Source organism: Panthera tigris, chromosome B3 (assembly GCF_018350195.1).
Source record: "Panthera tigris isolate Pti1 chromosome B3, P.tigris_Pti1_mat1.1, whole genome shotgun sequence".
NCBI classification, from domain to species: Eukaryota; Metazoa; Chordata; class Mammalia; order Carnivora; family Felidae; genus Panthera; species Panthera tigris.
The window spans coordinates 111,869,612-111,889,265 of NC_056665.1; the positions used below are offsets into that span (position 1 = coordinate 111,869,612).

A 19,654-nucleotide genomic window follows, 5' to 3' on the forward strand; every position below is an offset into this window, starting at 1 on the left:
TCGTGCACACTCTTACTTTTTTTCCCCCTTAATATGAAAATAATTGCCTCTATTCTTGGAAACCTGGCTTAATTAGACTAATCTGATTCTTTACTGGTAAAACTAACACTAAAATGTTACTGCTCTGAGTTCTCTAATTATAGAGCATTCACGCTTTTTCTTAACAGATACTAAAATCAAATGCTATAATGTTGGATGAGGACATTGTAAATAGCTTGTTATAAGGCCTATTTTGAGGTACCATATGAATTTCAGTGGATATTATGCAGTGACAAAGAAACACAATGTTTACTGCAGAAAAAAATATGATTTGCTACTATAATTTATCTAAACATTGGTGAGGTCCTACAAGTTATTTCATAAGAAGTATGTTCGCTGACCATAACCTCCTGTTCCTCTACCTTAGACCCCTTAAACTCAACCGCTTCCTGGTTTCTCCTCTTAACCACCCGCTCTTCAGTTTCTTCCCTGCACAGTCTGAATACCATGATCAACTCTCTCTTTTATGGATACTCTTACCAGACTGCTCAGCCCCCTTACTCCTTGAACTTCTGCTTATATATTCTGCCAAATCGCAGCTCAGAGTCAACCAACCATCTGTTCTTCCTACTATTGCTTCTATCTTGCCAAGTACTGCTGGAGAAATTGTATAACTGCTGATTCATGCCATGACAATCTGCAACTCCCAAACTCACCTTGACCTTTAGCACTACTTGGCGATCCTTTCACTCTTGCCTGGTTGGCTTCCTTTTCCATGGTGCAGGTGCTATTCCAAACCTCAAGTCATTGCTCTTCCCAAGTTTCCTACCATGCTTCCTCAATCAACAGATGATTTAACTTTCTACTGCAGGAAAAATCAGTGTTCAACTTCCCTCCTTTCAATTTCTAATGGTCATCTATAGCTTCACCCTCCCTACCTCTGTCCCAGAGTTAATGTAGTCTATCAATTATCCATTCAATACTAGTTTTTGATTTTAAGCTCTTTTAATGTATACATTATTACAAGACAAATATTCTTCTTGAAGTCAGATTACAAGTTGGAGAAATGGGCATCGGAATGTTAGGGAATAAAATGTGCTGATTGGCCACTGAAAAGAACATATTCTGATGTCAGAATAGCAAATGTTCTTCCCTGTTCAATCATTTGTAAGCAAGGACACAAAGGAAGGTGAGTTGGATGCTGCCTATCCATTAAGTGTTTTAAAATTCTAACATTATTCTGCCAACCAAACATTAAGACATGAAATTTAAAGAGGCTCTGCTTTAGTATCAATGCCATTATTGTTCTCTACTATTTGATACCACCTACATCTACAGTCTAAAAAAACTATTAGTAATTAGTCCACTTAGTTCCTTCTTTTAGCTAGTTTGTTCACCCTCATTAAATCCAAACTTTTCATGGGAATTCTTAAGACAACCAGTGTGAATTACATTGTGCTTCATCTGATATGACTGTTCTAATTTAATGTCATATTATACTAGCTATCATATAAAACGTACAAGTGGCACATATTTGCTTTAGAAAATGTATTTGTAAAGACTGCCTAAGAAGGTTTGCTGTAGAAGATCCTGATAGGAAATATTTATCAGATCCAGCCAGGGGCAGATCCAGGTTTTTTGGGACCCTGAAGTATACATAATTTGGAGATTTCCCTCTTTCTAAAAAAAGAATACAAAATTATGGATATAAAATGAGGTATGGAGCCTTTGAGAGAAGTTTGTAAAGATAAAGGGCTCTGAAGTTTAAGTTTCATCAGCCTCATATAAATCAGCCTTTTTTGTACTTTGTATTGCTTAGGGCATTAAACAATCCCCAAACCCATAACAACCAAAAACACATGAAAAAGTAAACACCTGACATGAGCCAGGAACTTCATATAATATTATATTTAATTCTCACTCAAACCTTTTGCCATTCTCATTTTTACAAAAATGGGACCCGAGGCTCAGAGAATTTGGTAACTTGCTCACAGTCAGCTCACTTCTCACAGTGAAGCCAAGATTCAAACCAAGATTGACCAACTAAATCTTGTGTTATTTCCACTACAATATTCTGCCTTTAAGGTTTCCCAAAACACAAAGAGGTTAAGTTACTCTGGAGGATGCCCATAGAAGATGCCCAGAAATGCTCAGTCAATACTTGAAATTGACATGACTTAATTCATATTTGAGAACATCACTAAAAATATTGCCCTAAAGCTGTGTTTAAAGGGCTTGAAGAAAAAAATAAAAAATAAAAAAATAAATAAATAAAGGGCTTGAAGAAACAAATGTGTGACTCTTTGGGTTATTTTCTGCTCACTAAGTTACATAGATGAAGACAGAAAATCTTAGTCTAGGAGAAATGTGGTTCTAGCAAGGGAAGAAAAATGGAGGCCGAATCAGAATCTGGAAGTAAGTGTAAATTTGCAGTCTCTCAGGAAAAAGCCTGGCTGTGGAAGGACATACCGATAGTATGGATTTTTCACAAATTATGTCTCTTGCTATGTGTCCAGTATTATTCTCTCTTGCCCTGTAGTATATCAAGTTTTGAAGATAGGAAAATAATGATAGTTAGCTCATATATTGCTCACTATTATATCCATAGCTTATATTTGCCAGTTTGGCCTTTATTTTTCAAAAATGTCTCTTAGAGGTTTTTCTCTTCTCCTAAGACCCTCAGAAGGTAGATGCTCTGTATTTATATTTTCCTTACTCACAGAATCTGGACAGTATGTAGTAGACATTTAATGGAGGTTACTTGGCATGGAAGGTGGTGTTAGTGAGTTATTTTTGACCAGCCACTGTTTTCTAGGAATTCCATAATATAGATGTGTTCTGATTCTCTGCCCCATTCAATCAAAGACTTCAGGATAAAACTTTGGGCATTGGTTAAACCTAAGGAAAGAATTGATCAGATGTATCTAACAGTATTTTCAGTCAACAAGCTGTCTCTGATGTTGGAGTTACTTAAAAGACCTGTTGATTCTGTGGTCTTAGGGCCATTGTGACTCAAGCTGCAGCTAAAACCAGTCCAATGCAACAGACGTTTCAAGAACAGCAGCAGAAAAATGATGACCTAACTGAATGGAACAAGAAGGCACGTATTTTCAAGAAGACATCTCTATTCTTAGAGTAGAAATTTCCCTTCAAGATGACAAGTGGTTCAAACCCTTCAGGATCTTACTTGCCCTCAAAAGTAAGGTGAGCCTTGAACAGATGCCAAGTGGTAACTATCCAGAAGGGAAAGGAGAGTCTCTATTATTAACCTAGGCTAAAGACAGATATTATTCTTCCCACAGATGTTCCAAAATAGATGACAACTACTTGAAGGAATTGAATGAGGACTTAAAGCTAAGGAAGCAGGAACTGCTAGAGATCCTAAAACCTCTTGAAGATAAGAACAATCTCTTATTTCAGAAGTTGATGTCTAACTTGGAAGAAAAACAGAGAAGGTAAGGGCTCCCTACTCAGGATTTCCTAGAGGGGAAAAAGCTGGAGAACTTTAATCCGTAGGATTAACAATGATTGTTTACATTTTAAAAAGGTTTAGACATTTAGCTATAATAGATAAAGAATTTGTAACCACAAATCAGTGGCAAGTAATCTTTTATTTACTTTTAGTAAAATTACATATGACTCAGCCCTCATCTCAAGGAGCTACAGTTATCACCCTTCTTCCCTAGGATGCCCACCCGAGAAACAGAGAAGAGCCTTTAGTATCGTCAGTCTACCATGGTTACACTGATAGCTCCTTATACATGTTTGTGGAATCACTTTAGGGTAGATGACTCTGCTCTTCCCATGCAAAGCAGGGAAACAGAAAAATTTTCTGGGCCTGGGAGTCTTCTGGAGGTCTGGCCTCTTTAATATGCCAGGCAGATAAGGTCTCAACTCTTAACTAGAGCACTCACTGTTCTTGGGACCCACCAACTTTGTTTCCTTTCCAGTCTCAAAGAATCTCACCTTAATGGATCTACCTTCATTCTCTACCCTTACAGTAAGCATCTCAGGGAGCCCCGACTTTTGGAGAGCAAAAGCCAGGCAGAAAATTGTGATCAAGCACCAGCTGCTTACAATGCAGAAATAAACGTCTCTCAGGGCAAGAGAACACAAAGGCTTGCTTCGCTGCTTATAATTAAGGAGGAAAAAGTACCATAAACATAAGCATAAATTAATGTTTTTAAAGAATAGAGAGTCTTTGACTCACTTGGTATTGATTCAGATTTTGTTAGAAACTTCTTGATGGCTTGGATTCTCTGAGAGCTACCATAAGGATATAAGTGGTTTCCCCAACGAACTCAAATGTCTTTCACATGGAGAAACAATACCAACAGAGATGGGGTAGGACATAATTCTTGGATTTATGCTGAAGACAACAGATTCTATGAACTCCTTCTTCACGGGGGTAAAACACCCTTTCTACCCCAAAAGCCATACACCAAAATATTTTTCTGAAGGAGTAAAGAAGAGTCTCACTGGCTGTTGGAGGCCTAAGTTTTGAGCATTGTTGAACACAGAATTCATTTTAGAGCACATAGCTGAGGCCAATGTCGACTGGGAATAAAATCATCCTATAGAGAACTACTATGTCCAGAAGGAATTCTGTAATTCCTATGACTTCGGCACCCATCTCTCTCCCTTGACAGAACGCTTTCTGACTGCTTGCAGAGTATTAATACTACCCTTTAGGAAGTATTGTGTTTTGTGACGTCTTTCCATTCTAGTCTACAGATCATGAGGCAGATCATGGCAGGGAAGGGGAGTGAAGAATCCTCAATCATGGAGCTCATTAAGGAAGCAGAGGAGATGAAGCAGAATCTGGTAAGAGTTTGGTGGGCATTTCAGGGAATTGCCTCCTGAACAGGGCTCAACTCAATTACTACCATCAGATGTGGAAGGAAAGACAGTTCATCTCTAGCATCTGAGGCTCCAATACTCCTATCTCCTTCATCTAGAAAGGGGTCAGATGAAATGTTGGGCAAATTCAAGACTTGGTAGCAAAAATTCTATTTCTTTTTGACTCTTAAAAACTTTTCATTTAAGGGTTAGTAATACAAGCATATTAACCCTTCACATTTCAGAAAGAATAGAAAATACCAAAGTAAAATAAAAGAAATAGTTTGCTTCAGGAGACTCATAAAAGTTTAAAAAACCAACAAGGTAAAGGATCTTAAAAATTATAAATTAGTGGTCTAAGCCCCAGAGAAACTTCTGTATGATCAAAACATCTTAAGTGTTGTGTGAGGAACACGTTTCTGTTGATATCATACTATTATTACCATAATTATAGTTATTATTAAAAATCATTATTATTTTTTTATTATCATCATCATCAAACTCATCTCTCATGTTCCTGGATTTTGAGCTAGGTCTATTTATTGCCTTCCTTTATGGTTTGTTTTATACCTGTGTCCCCATCCCTTTCCCCTCATTATTTATAATTTCTTCCAATTTCACTTTAATGACTGGACAAACACATTTCTGTTTGTTGGGTTTCCTCCCCACCCCCAACAGGAAAGGAAAAACAAGATGCTTCGGAAGGAAATGGAGATGCTATGGAACAAGGTGTGCCTCTAAGGATCTCTTGTTAGAATTGTCTTACAGACCCTAATGCAAAGAACTTCCCTCTCCTCTGTCTCCTCTGTCTCCATTTTGTCACGTCCGGCTTCCATCCTTGCCTCCTTCCAATCCATCCTTCGCACAGCAGCCAGAGTGATATTTTTGAAATAATCAAATCACGTCGTTATTCTTATGGAAACCATTTATAGCTGCTCCTTATTGTGGCATAATGTGGCTGTTGCCTGCCTCTCTCTTCTCATAGAAGTCTTCCCCTTACTTTCTATGCAACCCAGACGGGCCTCCTTATGGATTCTCAAACATGCCCAGACTCTTCCTATCGCAAGGCTTTTGCTTTACCCTGGCCTATAATACTATTTCTTTTGGTTGGCTCATATTCATGCTTCGGGTCTCTGCTTAAATGTCACCTCCTCAGGGAGGTCTTCCTTGTTCACTCTATCTAAAATAGGGCACCCCAGGGCGCCTGGGTGGCTCGGTCGGTTGGGGGTCTGACTTTGGCTCAGGTCATGATCTCGTGGTCCCTGAGTTCCAGCCCTACGTCGGGCTCTGTGCTGACAGCTTGAAGCCTGGAGCCTGCTTCAGATTCTGTGTCTCCCTCTCTCTCTGGCCCTTCCTCCCTCTCTCTCTCTCTCTCTCTCTCTCTCTCAAAAATAAATAAACATTAAAAAAAAAATTTTTTTAATAAATAAATAAAATAGGGCACCCCTTCCTCACTTTCTATTATATAACTCTATTCATGTCCTCCATAGCACTTTTTATAATTAAACTTATTATTTTTATTTTATTATTATTATTATTATTATTAATTATGATTATACTTGTTTCTTATCTCCCTGACCCCCTCTGGAATACAAGCTCCTCCAGTTTCTTGATTGCTTTGTTCATCTCTGAATCCTTAGCATGTAGCACAATGCTTAGAACATAGTAGACAATAAATGTAAGTTGGATGGATGAATGAATGAATAAATACCTAATTCTAATTCTCCTATGATTTTGCAACAATCACGGCATTGCCTAATATATAATAGTAGGGCCTTTTGCTGGGAAACCAGGTGGGTGTGGATGTTCCTTTGTAGTCTAAGTCGTTGGGATTTGAGTGCTTTTTCACAGACTAGAAGACTAGAAGAATAGATTGTGTCTTGTGATATAAACAGTGTGTAGTGTGATCTCTGACTGCTTTTTTCATATTAACTTTCCACAAATAATCAGGATACCATCAAGTCTTGCATCTTGACCTGAGATCTGCTCCTACTTCTCAGAGGTAGCTACAAATCAGTTCTGTGAATTGTCAGTTTTAGTTCTTCTGTTTTTGAGTCCTTGTGATAAGAACTATGCCAGCACAATTCGTCTATGAAAACCCAGCTTCTTCAAAGCTCCCAAAAGATTTTAAAAGGGATGTCCCTGTATGTTAGCTTGTGACTGGCTTTCCCTACCCATAGTTTTAGACAGCAGAAAGTGGAGAGAGAAAAACAGTATGGTCAGGGGTTAAGAACATAAGCTTCAGGGTTCACAAGATCTGCTTCAAATTCCAGCTCTGTACTTTTGTAGCTGTGTGACCCTAAACAAATGACTTAGCCTCTTCAAATATCTTTTCCTCATTGGAAAAGGTAGAAGTAAAAATAGTCCTGTGAGGCTTAAATGAGAATGTTTGTAATGTAGTAGCATATTGTAAATAAGTAAAGACATGTGCAAATAGCTTATAGTACTGATGGCTTATAATAAGGGTACAGTTAATAGGTTTTATTGTTATAAGTTACACTAAAGAGACCAAATAGAAGGACTTGTTCCATTCTGAACCCCATTTGGTAGTACACTTTTCTGGTCGAACCCTGACAGTTTCCTGACTGGCAGAAACCAAACAACCTTGACCTATATTGGTTTTCCACTTCCCTCACTAATTCCCACTAATTTAAAGCTTTGCCAAAACGTCTCTACAGACATTCGACACAGAAGAACTTGGTGATCAACAAAAAGCACCGCAGATAAAAAACAAAGCAGACTTGCAGGATGGGAAGGCAAGTGGACTACGTGTTACTTAGAATTTCAGGGTTGTTGATGCCACACTGCTGGAAACAGCCTGTTGACAATCAGGGCTAATTTGGGCAGGCAAATAGGCGGGATCTGGGCCTTGAGCATATGTGTGTTGGATTTACTGTTGGCTGAGACATTGTACTTCTTTCCCGGGACCTTCTCTTCCTTTAGCTCTCTTCTTTTATCCCAGGTTCCCAAAACCCCCTCCTCACCTAGGAAGACCAAGAATGAACTGGAGACATCATGTGCAGAGAAAGTGAAAGAGAAAAAGAAGGTAGTGTGATCTTTCTGAATGGTAGGGGCTTTTAGAGGTGATAGAATGGAGATTTTTAATAATGTATTAGTATGCTCCTGAAACTGATACAAGTTTTATAGGAGATGTGGTTTTTTGGGATATTATATTTGAATCAGAGTGGCAATCCAAGTTTAGGGGAAATAACGTTAACGAGGGCAAAGTGGGAGAAACTATACCAACAATGTAACTCCACAATAACTATGTGATGTCAAAACAATAGCTAATTTGTTTTTGAACATTTATTTAGGGATATTATGCTTGTATCTAATCTTCTCACAACAAATTTATTCATAAAAATTGATTCTATTCATTTAGCTTTTAGCTTTTAGAGCATGGATTGTACCGATGGGGGCTACTAGAAGGACTGTGCAGTTGAAACCAATTTATTAGTGAATCTATGACAGCATACTTTGGCTATGAAGTCTTTGCAGCATTTTGAGAACGCTGGTTTCTGATCTCAATTTATTTTGTCACCCAGAAGCTCTTTCTTCCACCAGGAAAAGCCACAGAGGAAAATGGAATGGGTCAGGTATCAGGAACAAGCCAACATCCTTCAGGTACTAAGATCTTCCAAGGTTGGACATGGGATACAGTTTAACTCAAGTAATACAACGTCTTTTAGTTTCATAATAGTAATCCCTATGCCCTCCTCTGGATTACCAATTATCCTGCTAAAAGAAATGTTCCATGGCGAGATTGCTGTGGAAACCTATCTCCAGCTTCGCCTTGAATAACTTAAGATAAATACATTTTTTTTCCTTTAGTCTTGATTTTGTTCTATTTGAAATGGGGGTGGGGGGAATCACAAATACTTTCTGCCCAACTTTAAAGACTGAACATGATGGGATCATTTTAAACTTCTGAATAAAAAGGTTTCAAGTAACAGGTGGTTTAGAGAAGCCAATACTATATGTGTAGCTCTGAAAAATGTTCTCCTGTAGAATGGCTTTAATGGCAAAACGATGTAGTTGAGAATTGAAGCCTTGAAGAACTACCAGAAGGCCAATGACCTGAAATTATCACTGAACTTACAGCAGAATTTGGAGCCAAAGCAAGCATATTTTACTCTTTCTGGGTCTTGAGGTAGGTAAAGTATCGGTATACATGTGGAGGTTTTATTTTATTTTACATTGAAAATTCCATTCCTTGCAAAGTGATTACCACAATGCCTGGCACACAGTAAATTAAATGTTAGTAGTGACATAATAAGTTTTATAACTATCATTATTTCTCAGAAGCTCTGATAAAGTAAGGATTCCTCTGGAGAAAATGAATTTTCTTTTGTAAAGACTAAATTACATATTATGTACTTAGTATATGTAGCTGATACATAGTCGACACCTGATAAAATTAGTTTCCTCCCTACTTCCTCCATTTTCCTAGGAATTATTGTAGTTTGATCTCATGAAGGCCAAAGAGATAGCCATCTGACAATGGGTGTGAGTTTTGCCAATCCAGATTTTTCTCTGAGATTTTCAGTGTTTCCTCCCCCCTCCCAAAGAATTTATGGCATCATTAGAGAAAACAGTATATTTTACCATAAAAAAAAAAAAAGAAAAAGAAAAGAATAGGGGCGGCTGGGTGGCTCAGTCAGTTAATTGTCCAACTTCAGCTCCAGTCATATCTCATGGTTTGTGAGTTTGAGCCCCGTGTTGGGCTCTGTCCTGACAGCTCAGAGCCTGGAGCCTGCTTCAGATTCTGTGTCTCCCTCTCAATCTCTCTACCCCTCCCCTGCTCGTGCTCTGTCTCTCTCTCTCAAAAGGGAATACACTTAAAAAAATTTTTTTTAATAAAAATAAAAGAATAGCTTTTGAGGGACAGGAGAAAAGGTTCTTAAATTTTCAGGGATCTATGAATCTGAACTCTATTTTTTAATTTAAATTATTTTTATAATTTAAATTATATATTTTTTAATTAATTACATATAACATGTAATATATACAAAAGAATGTACGGAATATATGTAATTGTGAAACAAGATAATAAAATTACCCCCCATGAATATACCAGTCTACTTAAGAATGGGAAAATACTTAGTACAGATGCTCCTGTGTGGAATCTGAATTCTATTTTAAAAAAGACACATGCAGTGAGAAATCATGGTTAGGGGATGACAATGTTTTATTAGTATTGGTATCAGTATGTATATCTCTAATTTCTTCTCAATCTTATTCTATTAAGGGCTTGAACAGCTGATAAAATCACAGAGCACATAAGATTAAATAAATATATGAGTAAATCAAATCAAAGAGAAAATAAGTTGAAGCCAGGTAAATACATGAAAATACATGATGAAAGTATTATATATAGTTGGTAGAAGCAGGCTTCAAACTTGGTTCTGGATTTCCCAGAAAAAGAAACATGGGTTTACATTGTCCACAAAATAATAATAAACCAATTGCTCAGGAGAAATATAGATTTTACTAGAACTGAGACCAGAGAGAAATTTCTCTTCCATGGAGATGGGATACTCTACATATGTTATAGTAGCTAATGTCCTCAACAATATTTCTAAGGTGAATTCAGAATCTAAATTTCCTAGCCTGTTTCTTATCTTTGTTGGCACAATATAATAAAAAAAATTATCAATCTGAAATTTTTAAAAAGCAATGGGTCAGTTCAAGATGATTTGGTCCATGTGCACAGCACACTATTAGTCTGACTTGGCCCATAGATAAAATTTACAAAATCTAGATGGCTGGATCTACTACCCATCCTTTAACCTGTGTCCTACTTATATTTTTTCTTTTAACTATTGCTTGATAAGAATTGGAAAACAGAAAGCTTGAGATTTTCTTCTCCAATAAGAACCTAGAATACAATCAGAAGCAATATAAAGTCATCAAGGTATAAATTTAAAAGATGGAGGAGAAGAGGGTATGAGAAGGACAGATTCTTGTTTTACTTTAAAATTAGCTGAAGGTCATTTCAAAGGATCTTAGAGTAAGGAGTTTAAAATCTTTTAGCTCCAGATTCAAATCAAGTCAAGATTAGTAAATAGTGAAGGGTTCCATTTGATTCAATCACCCTATGGAGATTTTTTTTTTCCTTCCTTGCAGAACGTTGAATCTTTGAACTTTGGACTAGGGCAGCCCACAGATCGTACCCTCTTTTCTCTTATCTCCTCTTTATGCTTCTGGAGAATTAAGTGATAGGGCACTAAATTTCCAGTTACTACAAATGAAAGTAGCTACAGGCATGTGTGACCCATTACTGCTCTGTCTTATTGATTGTGCATTCACTGAACACTGATTATAGGCCAGTTTCATTTTCTAACACCCACATAACACAAAATCTTTGGGTTTATTTGAGCCTAAGTGGATCTGAAATCTGAGTCCTAGATTTTGTTTATGTTGACTTCTTTGTTTGATTATTGAAAAAAGAACAAAAGAAGCATTAGTTTTCTTCGTAGAGGGATTTTTAAAGTAATTATGTTAAGATAACATTATCAACAGTGATATGATACGGTTTAGTCATGCTCAGTGTTTCCCAACTTCCCTTAGTCTATTTTTTATTCAGTATGTTCTGTTTAGATTGACTTCCTTAATTTCCTAATGCATCCCTGGAAAATAAAGTTAATATTACTGTTTTATTATTTTTTTAAGTTTATTTATTTAAGAGAGTGCATGCATGCATAGAGTGGAGGAGGCAGGGAAGGGAGAGGGGAAAGGGGAGTGACAGAGAAAGAATCCCAAGCAGACTCTTCGCTGCCAGCACGGAACCTGGCCCTACACCGAAACTACAAGCCACAAGTTTATGACCTGAGCTGTAAATCAAGAGTCCGAGGCTCAACCTACTGAACCATCTAAGCGCCCCAAAATTCCTATTTTAAGTGGAAAACCAATAATAGTTTTCCATAATAGAAAGTAAACTTAATAAGTATACTGAAAACAAGATTTTAATGTTCTAACCAGATGCTAAAGCCTGAGGTCCGTTTTATCTTTATTAGGAAGTGAGATTAGCATGGTGTAGGGAGTTTTAAAGCAAACCTGCACCAAACCGAAAATTTCTCCTTGATGCAATCGAGTTTGAAGAATTGAAAAGGGAGTAATTTTTTCACTGTGATTTATATAGCATTTAATGCTGTGTTCTAGAACCTCCTAAATTTATTTCAGTTGCCACTCAAAATCATCTCACCATCAAATTCTGGAAACAGTACTTTAATAGAAAAGCTCTGGTTTTACAGTCAGATATATGAGCCACAGGCCTTATTCTGAGGCTAAACAGTTAAATAACCCAGGCAAGTCATTTAGTTTCAGTTTTTTCTTTGCCTAAGACAGTAAAAACATATTATAGAGCATATTGAAAACATGTGGTTTTGGGTAATGCTCACAATAAAACTAGTTCAGAAAAGCCAGGCTTCTGACTCCTTCTCCAAAGTTCATCTCCTAGAATGTGCAGAAAATGCCAGTGTTAAAGCATATGATATCTCATGACCCTTCCACATCTAAAAGCTATGATTTAAATCTGAATTTATCAACTTTTTAATATGTAATCGTCCCAATGAAGACTCATACTCCTAAGGGTAATTTGTTTAGTAGTAAAGGAAACTGTTCAAAATGGGTTCACAGTTTGTAATTCTGCATTTAGCCCAGTAGGTGGCACCAATCACATCCAGGCTTCTAGTCCACAAATAGTGGTAATTCAGGAAACCTGAAATATCGTCAGAGAGATTGGCCTTCTATTACTCTTAGGACAAAATGTGCTACATTTATATATCAAATGAAAAACAAAACTATTGATGTTTTCTTCCATGCTCTGCACTGAGGTGTATTACTGGCAGCCTTGATTAGACCTTAATAAACTCCATATTCTGCTGTGCAATCCTTACCTATTATTCTATGCCTTGAACTAGAGTTCCCTCCATTCCAAATACATCCACTGTCCACTTCCTCCACAATACCTATCTAATACTGTTTCTTTCCACCACAGAAAAGTCAGGTAATTGGGACACTGAATTATAAAATGAGTTGGGCAATTGTACACGGTGTTGATTTTTTGAAGTTTAAGTCCTTAATACTGTTCCTAGATACAGTTCATTTTCCTCTAGTTCCAAAAGATTTGAATTTCACAAACCTGTCTTAAAGGATGAAGTGTCATTTTGGACACACCTCCCAGCAAATCAGGGTATAGGCCCTTCTGTTCTAGGCATTTCCAAATAGAAAAAAGGTTTCTCCCACTACTCTTGGCCAAGAATCCCTCCTCCCACACAAACCGTCCTGTGTGCTGGTTGGCTGTGTTGCAGTGGTGTGATCTATTTGGTTGGCAAGATACAATCTTGTGTTAATATTAGTTTGTTATACTTTACGCAATCCATACTTGCAAACCCTCTTGAGGCCCTGGTTATATATAGCATTACCTTTGTCAATCTAATCTGTTTGGCATTCCGCCTCGCCTAGGCTTATAGAAGAGAAAAACATTTTAGACCGAGTGAAGTCCTTATGGACATGGGTCACATGTAAAGGGATTTTCTTTCCCACCAGTGTAAAATTACAATTTGACCCAGGCTATGGAACAGTCCTTCCCCAGCCTCTGTAGAGTCAAGAGAACAGTTCGTGGTCTTTGGCAGCCATGTATCTTAGAGAGCACAGGCATGAAATAATCTTTCAATTCAGCTGAATTTTCCATCATGCCTGCTGGTAGTTTAAAGAGGAAGTTTATCTTCGGCAATAATATAACTGACGATAAGACATTTGATTCTGACAGACTTCTTTTCTCTCTTCCCCTCCACCTCCTCTCCCCACTGAACTCATACTCTTGGCATTTCCTTGCGTTCTTTTGAGAAGAGGCTGAAGGTTGGATGTGAATATTTTGCTACACTTATAAATTCAGATGAAAGCCCAGTGAGGTGGGAAATGAATACTCTTGAGACCTTATTTATTCTGTAACTCTCTCTGTTCTTAAAGCAAGTCATTCTTCCTGGCTTTAACCTTTACTTCACTTTAGTATTAGTCTTCCTGATGGCTGACATATACTCCAGTAAGTGCTGCCAAATAATGTTAAGCTAAAATGCTAGAAAACAGGGTCAGAAACCCACAGTTAGCTCAAATCTGGGTCCCTGATAAATATGTTTTTAGGTTTGTTTATTTATTTTAAGAAAGAGAGAGAGCGCAAGCAAGGTAGAGGCAGAGAGAGAGGGATATAGAGAGAATTCCAAGCAGGCTCCCTGCTGTGAGTGCAGAACCTGACGTTGGGCTCGAACTCAGGAGCCATGAGATATTGACTGAGCCAACCTCAAAAGTCGGAAGGAAGCTTAACCAACTGAGCCAACCAGGCACCCCTAAATATGGGCTTTTTAAAGCTTTGAGGCAACTTGAACCTTTTGTGGATTTTGTTATTTTATTTTATTTTATTTTGTTTTGTTTTGTTTTATAGAGAGGACTCACTCAAGTGGGGGAGAGGGGCAGAGGTAGAGTGAGAGAGAGAATCTTAAGTAGGCTACATGCTCAGCATGAGCCCAACTCAGGGCTCAATCCCATGACCCTGGGATCATGACCTGAGCCAAAATCAAGGGTCAGACATTTAACTTACTGAGCCACCCAGGCAACCCAACTCGAACTTTGAATGTCAAAGTTAGGTTTCTGTTATAGTAGTACCACATAGTAGTTACTATAGTTACTACTACTACCTATAGTAGGTTATGAAGTTAATTTTGAATCGAAGTCATTTTTTCACTTCCTATAAAACCCCACAGAAGTCCAGGGGAGAATAAAATTCTTTGTTCCTAAAAATAAATTTTGAAGGTTGAAAAAAATAAACTGTACCTTTATTAATATTATGATTATTTCAATGAGTGACAATAGCTTCCAAACTTTGTAATATCACACACTTAGGAAACTCAGCAGGATTATTAGGATAGGGTTGTCATATTTAGCAAATAGAGGATGTTCAGTTAAGTTTGAATAGCAGATAAATAATTAATGTTTTAGTATAAGCATGTTCCAAATATTTCATGGAACATGCATATACTAAAAATTATTTAGTGTTTATTGAAATCCAAACTTAACTGGGTATCCTGGCAACCCTAACCTAGGACAGACTCACTACAGAGCCTACTTAAACGCCCCACAATTCTTCCCCCCCCCCTTTTATTGGCTCTCTTCTTCTTCATCTCAGCCTATGCCTGTCATTCTGTCTGCCTCCTTTTTTTGTCCCCTCGCCCACCTTTATCTTTTTTGTTCTCTACTGTCCACAGTTGGCCATTTTTATGGAATATGTATCTGGGTTATCTGAAATATATATATATGTATATATATATATATATATATATATATATATACATATATATAATTTATCATCCCATTTCTTCATGTAAAAGTTATATTAAACATATGCTTTGTAGGCTCTCAAAATTATTTCTACTTGCATATAATCCTCAAATGATTTTCTTCCCTCCGTGGGACATGGGCCCTCAGCAGGGAAGGGTTTGCCACTTGAACTCTAAAAATACTGTTCGAAGTTATTTTCTAACACAATTACAAAATCCACATTAATGCTAATGCCAGAGTCATTCTACAGTGATGCAATGATATGTGATGTGTGATGAATGTTAGTAGCCTTACAACTCAAAATAAAACCAGGTTTTGTTTTGTTGGGTTTTTTTCCTCAAAGAAAGCTCCCATTTTCCTAATGTTTCCCACCAGGTACTGTGAACACTACAACTACCAGCAGATTAACTACCAGCAAAAACGAATCTAATGTGGTAAGAACTACTTTCATTTTCAAAATTATTTTAAAGGCTTGCATAGTGTAGATTTTTAGAATTTATTTGTTGAAGTACATTCTAATTTAATATTTTTAGGAGATTTGTAAAGTGGGTGCCAGGGCACTTGATGTTTTAACTGTTTTTTGGGTTCCCCTCACCCCGCCCTTCTATGTTGTAGAGAATTCTGGGATCAAAAACCTACACAGAACAACAAAGAGCTAAAGGAAGTCAGTTTGATGATGTAGGAGGGAGGATCTTTTTTCTGAGGTCACTGCCAGACGAAGCTCTGAAGGATTAGAAGGCTTTCACTCCGTTTGCTTTGGACAGATTTAAAGACGAGGCACAGCCATTTGTGTTAATTAAAATCTCTCAAACCTTTGTTTTAGTGCAGTTTATTCTGTCCCCACTAAATTGGGTGGAAATGCTAGTTAGATGTTTGACCTTAAGCATGTCAGGAATTTAGTCATTTAGGGATTGTAAAATAGTCCCTGATTATTTTGATAGCTTTTGATTTTGAAATGACTAGGTTCAAACCACATTGTATGTTGTTAACAAGTCCATGAAAGGCTGTTCCTCTCCACCTCTGAAATGTTTCATTCTGCACAGATCCATCACTAACATATGAACAAAAGTACATACAAAATAAGGAAAATTATAAGCCTTACAGTTTTTTTACTCTCTCATCTATCATGTCCAACTGTCCTAGTTTGCCTCCTAGTTATCTGCCTCCATTCTGCCTCCTCGTTATCTTTTCCTTTAATATCTCCTACCTTCCTATCTTCTACCTAACTGTTTTAGTTCAGGCCCTCTTTCCTACCTAGATTAGCACAGCTCTTAATTGGTTTCCCCTCTCTAGTCCCTCTATTCTATCTTCCACAGCACCTGACGCTGTCTCTTCTAAAAGAGGAATGAGCTCATGTCTCTTTCCTACTGGTTTTCCATTGACTTTAGTATAAAGTCCAAACTCCTTCATAGACCATATAATGATTTACCTTCTGCCTATGTCTCTAGTCTCCTTTTTCACTGTATCTACCTTTCTTCATATATTGAGCTCAACAGACCTATTTGCAATTCCCCTGATGTGCCATGAGGTCTATTATCTCCATGCCTTTGCATAAAGTTGATTCTTCTCTCCTTGTCTATTTGCCCATTAACATTTGTCCATAGAGCTGAGTTTGGTGCCCTTCTCCCATCCCAGCAATTCTCAATTTTAACTATTGTATTAGAATCTCCTTGGGAGCTTTTAAAAATACCAATTCACTTGGAGAGGGGCCAAGATGGTGGAACAGCATGGAAGTTTTTTTGTGTCTTACATTCATGAAATACAGCCAGATCAACACTAAACCATCCTGTACACGTAGAAAACTGATTTGAGGATTAACACAACAATCTGCACAACCTGAACCACAGAATTCCACAGGTATGCAGCCCGCAGGGGTAAACTTGGGGAGAGAGAAGCCGCCGAGGTCAGGGAGCTGTTTTTGCTTGTGGAGAGAGGACAGGGGTGGAGGGGGGGGTTCGGGAAAAGCACCCCCCCAAAAAAAACACCTGGAGAGAAAGTGGAAAAGTGGAAACAGCTGCAGGGACTGAACTAAAAAGGGAGAAAGGAAAAAGGAGAGGGTTTAAATTCCATTAAGACTCTATAAACAGGGGGAGTGTAGAGTCTAAAATGCCACAGCTCAATACCTGGTGGTGCCCTGGTGAGAAGGGCGAATCCCCAGGAGCAGAGTGAAGTTGAGGGTCTTTGGGCCACACAGGGAGAGGCCGTTCCCCTGCTGGGAGGACATCTGGTAGAGGCTGTGTGGCTCCCCCAAAGGCCCCAGTGTACCCGGGAGAAAAACCACATTCACGGGTGCTGGAACAAGGTCGTTGGGAGTGAAGCCTGGTGCCAGCTGTGTGGTGTGATTTTCCATAATCTCTGAAACACGGCTGCCACATGATCGCGTGAACTTTTTCTGGGGTAGGCTAGCACTCAGCTGCAGTCTCTGGGTATCAGCAGCAGCATGGTCCCTTGAATGTTCCTGGGAGCAGCCGGCACCCAGTCATTGCTGGGTGAGACCCTCCCACAGAGGAGCAGAACGGGTCAAAGCTGCAGTCCCTCAGAAGTAAGGGGTTGGGAAACACAGCTGCATCTGAGATAAAACTCAGGAGGGAGGTGCTACCTGGGGCTTGGTCACAGACAGCATAAAAGCGGGGAGTGGATGGAAGCCGAGGACAAAGGACGGTGCGCGATTGCTGGTCGGGGAGAGCACACAGTTCAATACTAGAGACTGGGTAGCTGGGTGATGCCATTTTCACTGTTCCCCTGCATGCGCATAGGCACCTACGAGCACTGCAACACTCCACCCCAGTAGGCTAGCAACGCCATCTAGTGGAGAATGGAGATGTTACACTAAGCCCTGCCCAACTGGGCCAACCTCACGCTTCAGGAACACAAATCCGCTTGTTTAGCTTAAGGACTATAAAGCTCTTCATAGTTTGACTTCTAGGGGAAAATGAAGTAATTTCAATCATATTTCAGTGTGTTCATTGGTCCATCTGTTCAATTTTCTTTTTTTTTCTCTTTTTTTGTTTCTTTTCTTTTTCTTGAATACAGAAAGAGTAAAAGTTTATTTTTATTTTCAATTTTTATTAAAAATATTTTTCTTTGTTTTTTACACTATATGGTTTACATTTTTGTGAATTTTTCAAATTCTATTTTGCTTCCATAATTTCAGTTTTAAAAGATTGTTTATTTAATTTATTTTTTAATTTACATCCAAGCTGGTTACCATATAGTGCAACAATGATTTCAGGATTAGATTCCTTAATGCCCCTTACCCATTTAGCCCATCCGCCCTCCAACAACCCTTCCAGTAACCCTCTGTTTGTTCTCCATATTTAAGAGTCTCTTATGTTAGGTCCCCCTCCCTGTTTTCATATTATTTATGTTTTCCTTCCCTTATGTTCATCTGTTTTGTATCTTAAAGTCCTCATATGAGTGAAGTCATATATTTGTGTTTCTCTGACTAATTTCGCTTAGCATAATATGACTAGTTCCATCCACATAGTTGTAAAAGATTTCAAGATGGAAAGATTTCATTCCTTTTGTCCATCATTTCGTTTTATTCTATTTCATTGTATTCATTTTTTTTTTTCAAATTTTCAAACGTTTTCCTTCCCCCTGCTTTTTTCGCCTTTTTTTTTTTTTTGGTTTTCAACAACAAGACCAAACACACCTACAATCTAGCATCATTTATTTGATTTGTGTGTGTGTGTGTGTGTGTTTTTAATTTTTTAATTTTAATTTTTGTTACCGTATTAATTCCTTTTCTTCCTTCAAAATGACAAAATGAAGGAATTCACCCCAAAAGAAAGAGCAGGAAGAAATGACAGCCAGGGACTTAATCAACACAGATACCAGCAAGATGTCTGAATGAGAATTTAGAATCACAATAATAAGAATACTAGCTGGGGTTGAAAATAGATTAGAATCCTTTTCTGCAGAGATAAAAGAAGTAAAAGCTAGTCAGGATGAAATAAGAAATGCTACAACTGAACTGCAATGTCGAAAGGATGCCATGGCAGATGTTAAGGATGGATAAGGCAGAACAGCAAATCAGCAATATAGAGGACAAACTTGTGAAGAATAATGAAGCAGAAAAAAAGAGGGAGACTAAGCCAAAAGAGCACGATTGAAGAATTAGAGAAATCAGTGACTCACTAAAAAGGAAGAACATCAGAATCATAGGAGTCCCAGAAGATGAAGAGAAAGAAAAAAAGGTAGAAGTGTTATGTGAGCAAATCATAGCAGAAAACTTTCCTAACCTGGGGAAAGACACAGACATCAAAATCCAGGAAGCACAGAGGACTCCCATAAGATTCAAAAAACTGACCATCAACAAAGCATATGATAGTCATATTCATAAAATACTCAGACAAGGAAAGAATCATGAAAGCAGCAAGGGAAAAAGAGTCCTTAACCTACAAGGGAAGACAGATCAGGTTTGCAGCAGACCTATGCACAGAAACTTTGCAGGCCAGAAGGGAGTGGCAGGATATATTTAATGTGCTGAAGTGGAAAA

At 38.0% G+C, this 19,654-nt stretch overlaps 1 protein-coding gene across 8 annotated transcripts; it reads left to right on the top strand.

Moving 5' to 3' along the window:
- Positions 1 to 1,104: 1,104 nt before the first annotated feature.
- CCDC196 (coiled-coil domain containing 196) lies at positions 1,105 to 15,968 on the top strand. 8 transcript variants are annotated; one of them, XR_001511571.2, is made up of 11 exons: positions 1,105 to 1,168; positions 2,980 to 3,183; positions 3,282 to 3,434; positions 4,707 to 4,803; positions 5,497 to 5,547; positions 7,497 to 7,574; positions 7,781 to 7,864; positions 8,364 to 8,442; positions 8,827 to 8,968; positions 15,529 to 15,587; positions 15,769 to 15,797. XR_001511571.2 is itself a non-coding variant. In XM_015543327.2 (10 exons), exons 2-10 carry the CDS (start codon positions 3,134 to 3,136, stop codon positions 15,886 to 15,888), a joined length of 771 nt encoding a protein of 256 aa, XP_015398813.1. In that variant the 5' UTR covers positions 1,105 to 1,168; positions 2,980 to 3,133; the 3' UTR covers positions 15,889 to 15,968. The 8 variants fall into 8 exon arrangements, 5 of the variants coding, with proteins under 5 accessions (XP_015398813.1, XP_015398814.1, XP_042843697.1 ...); XR_001511572.2 differs by having other exon boundaries at positions 8,383 to 8,442; XR_001511573.2 differs by lacking the exon at positions 8,827 to 8,968 and having other exon boundaries at positions 8,383 to 8,442; positions 15,769 to 15,809.
- Positions 15,969 to 19,654: the final 3,686 nt, after the last annotated feature.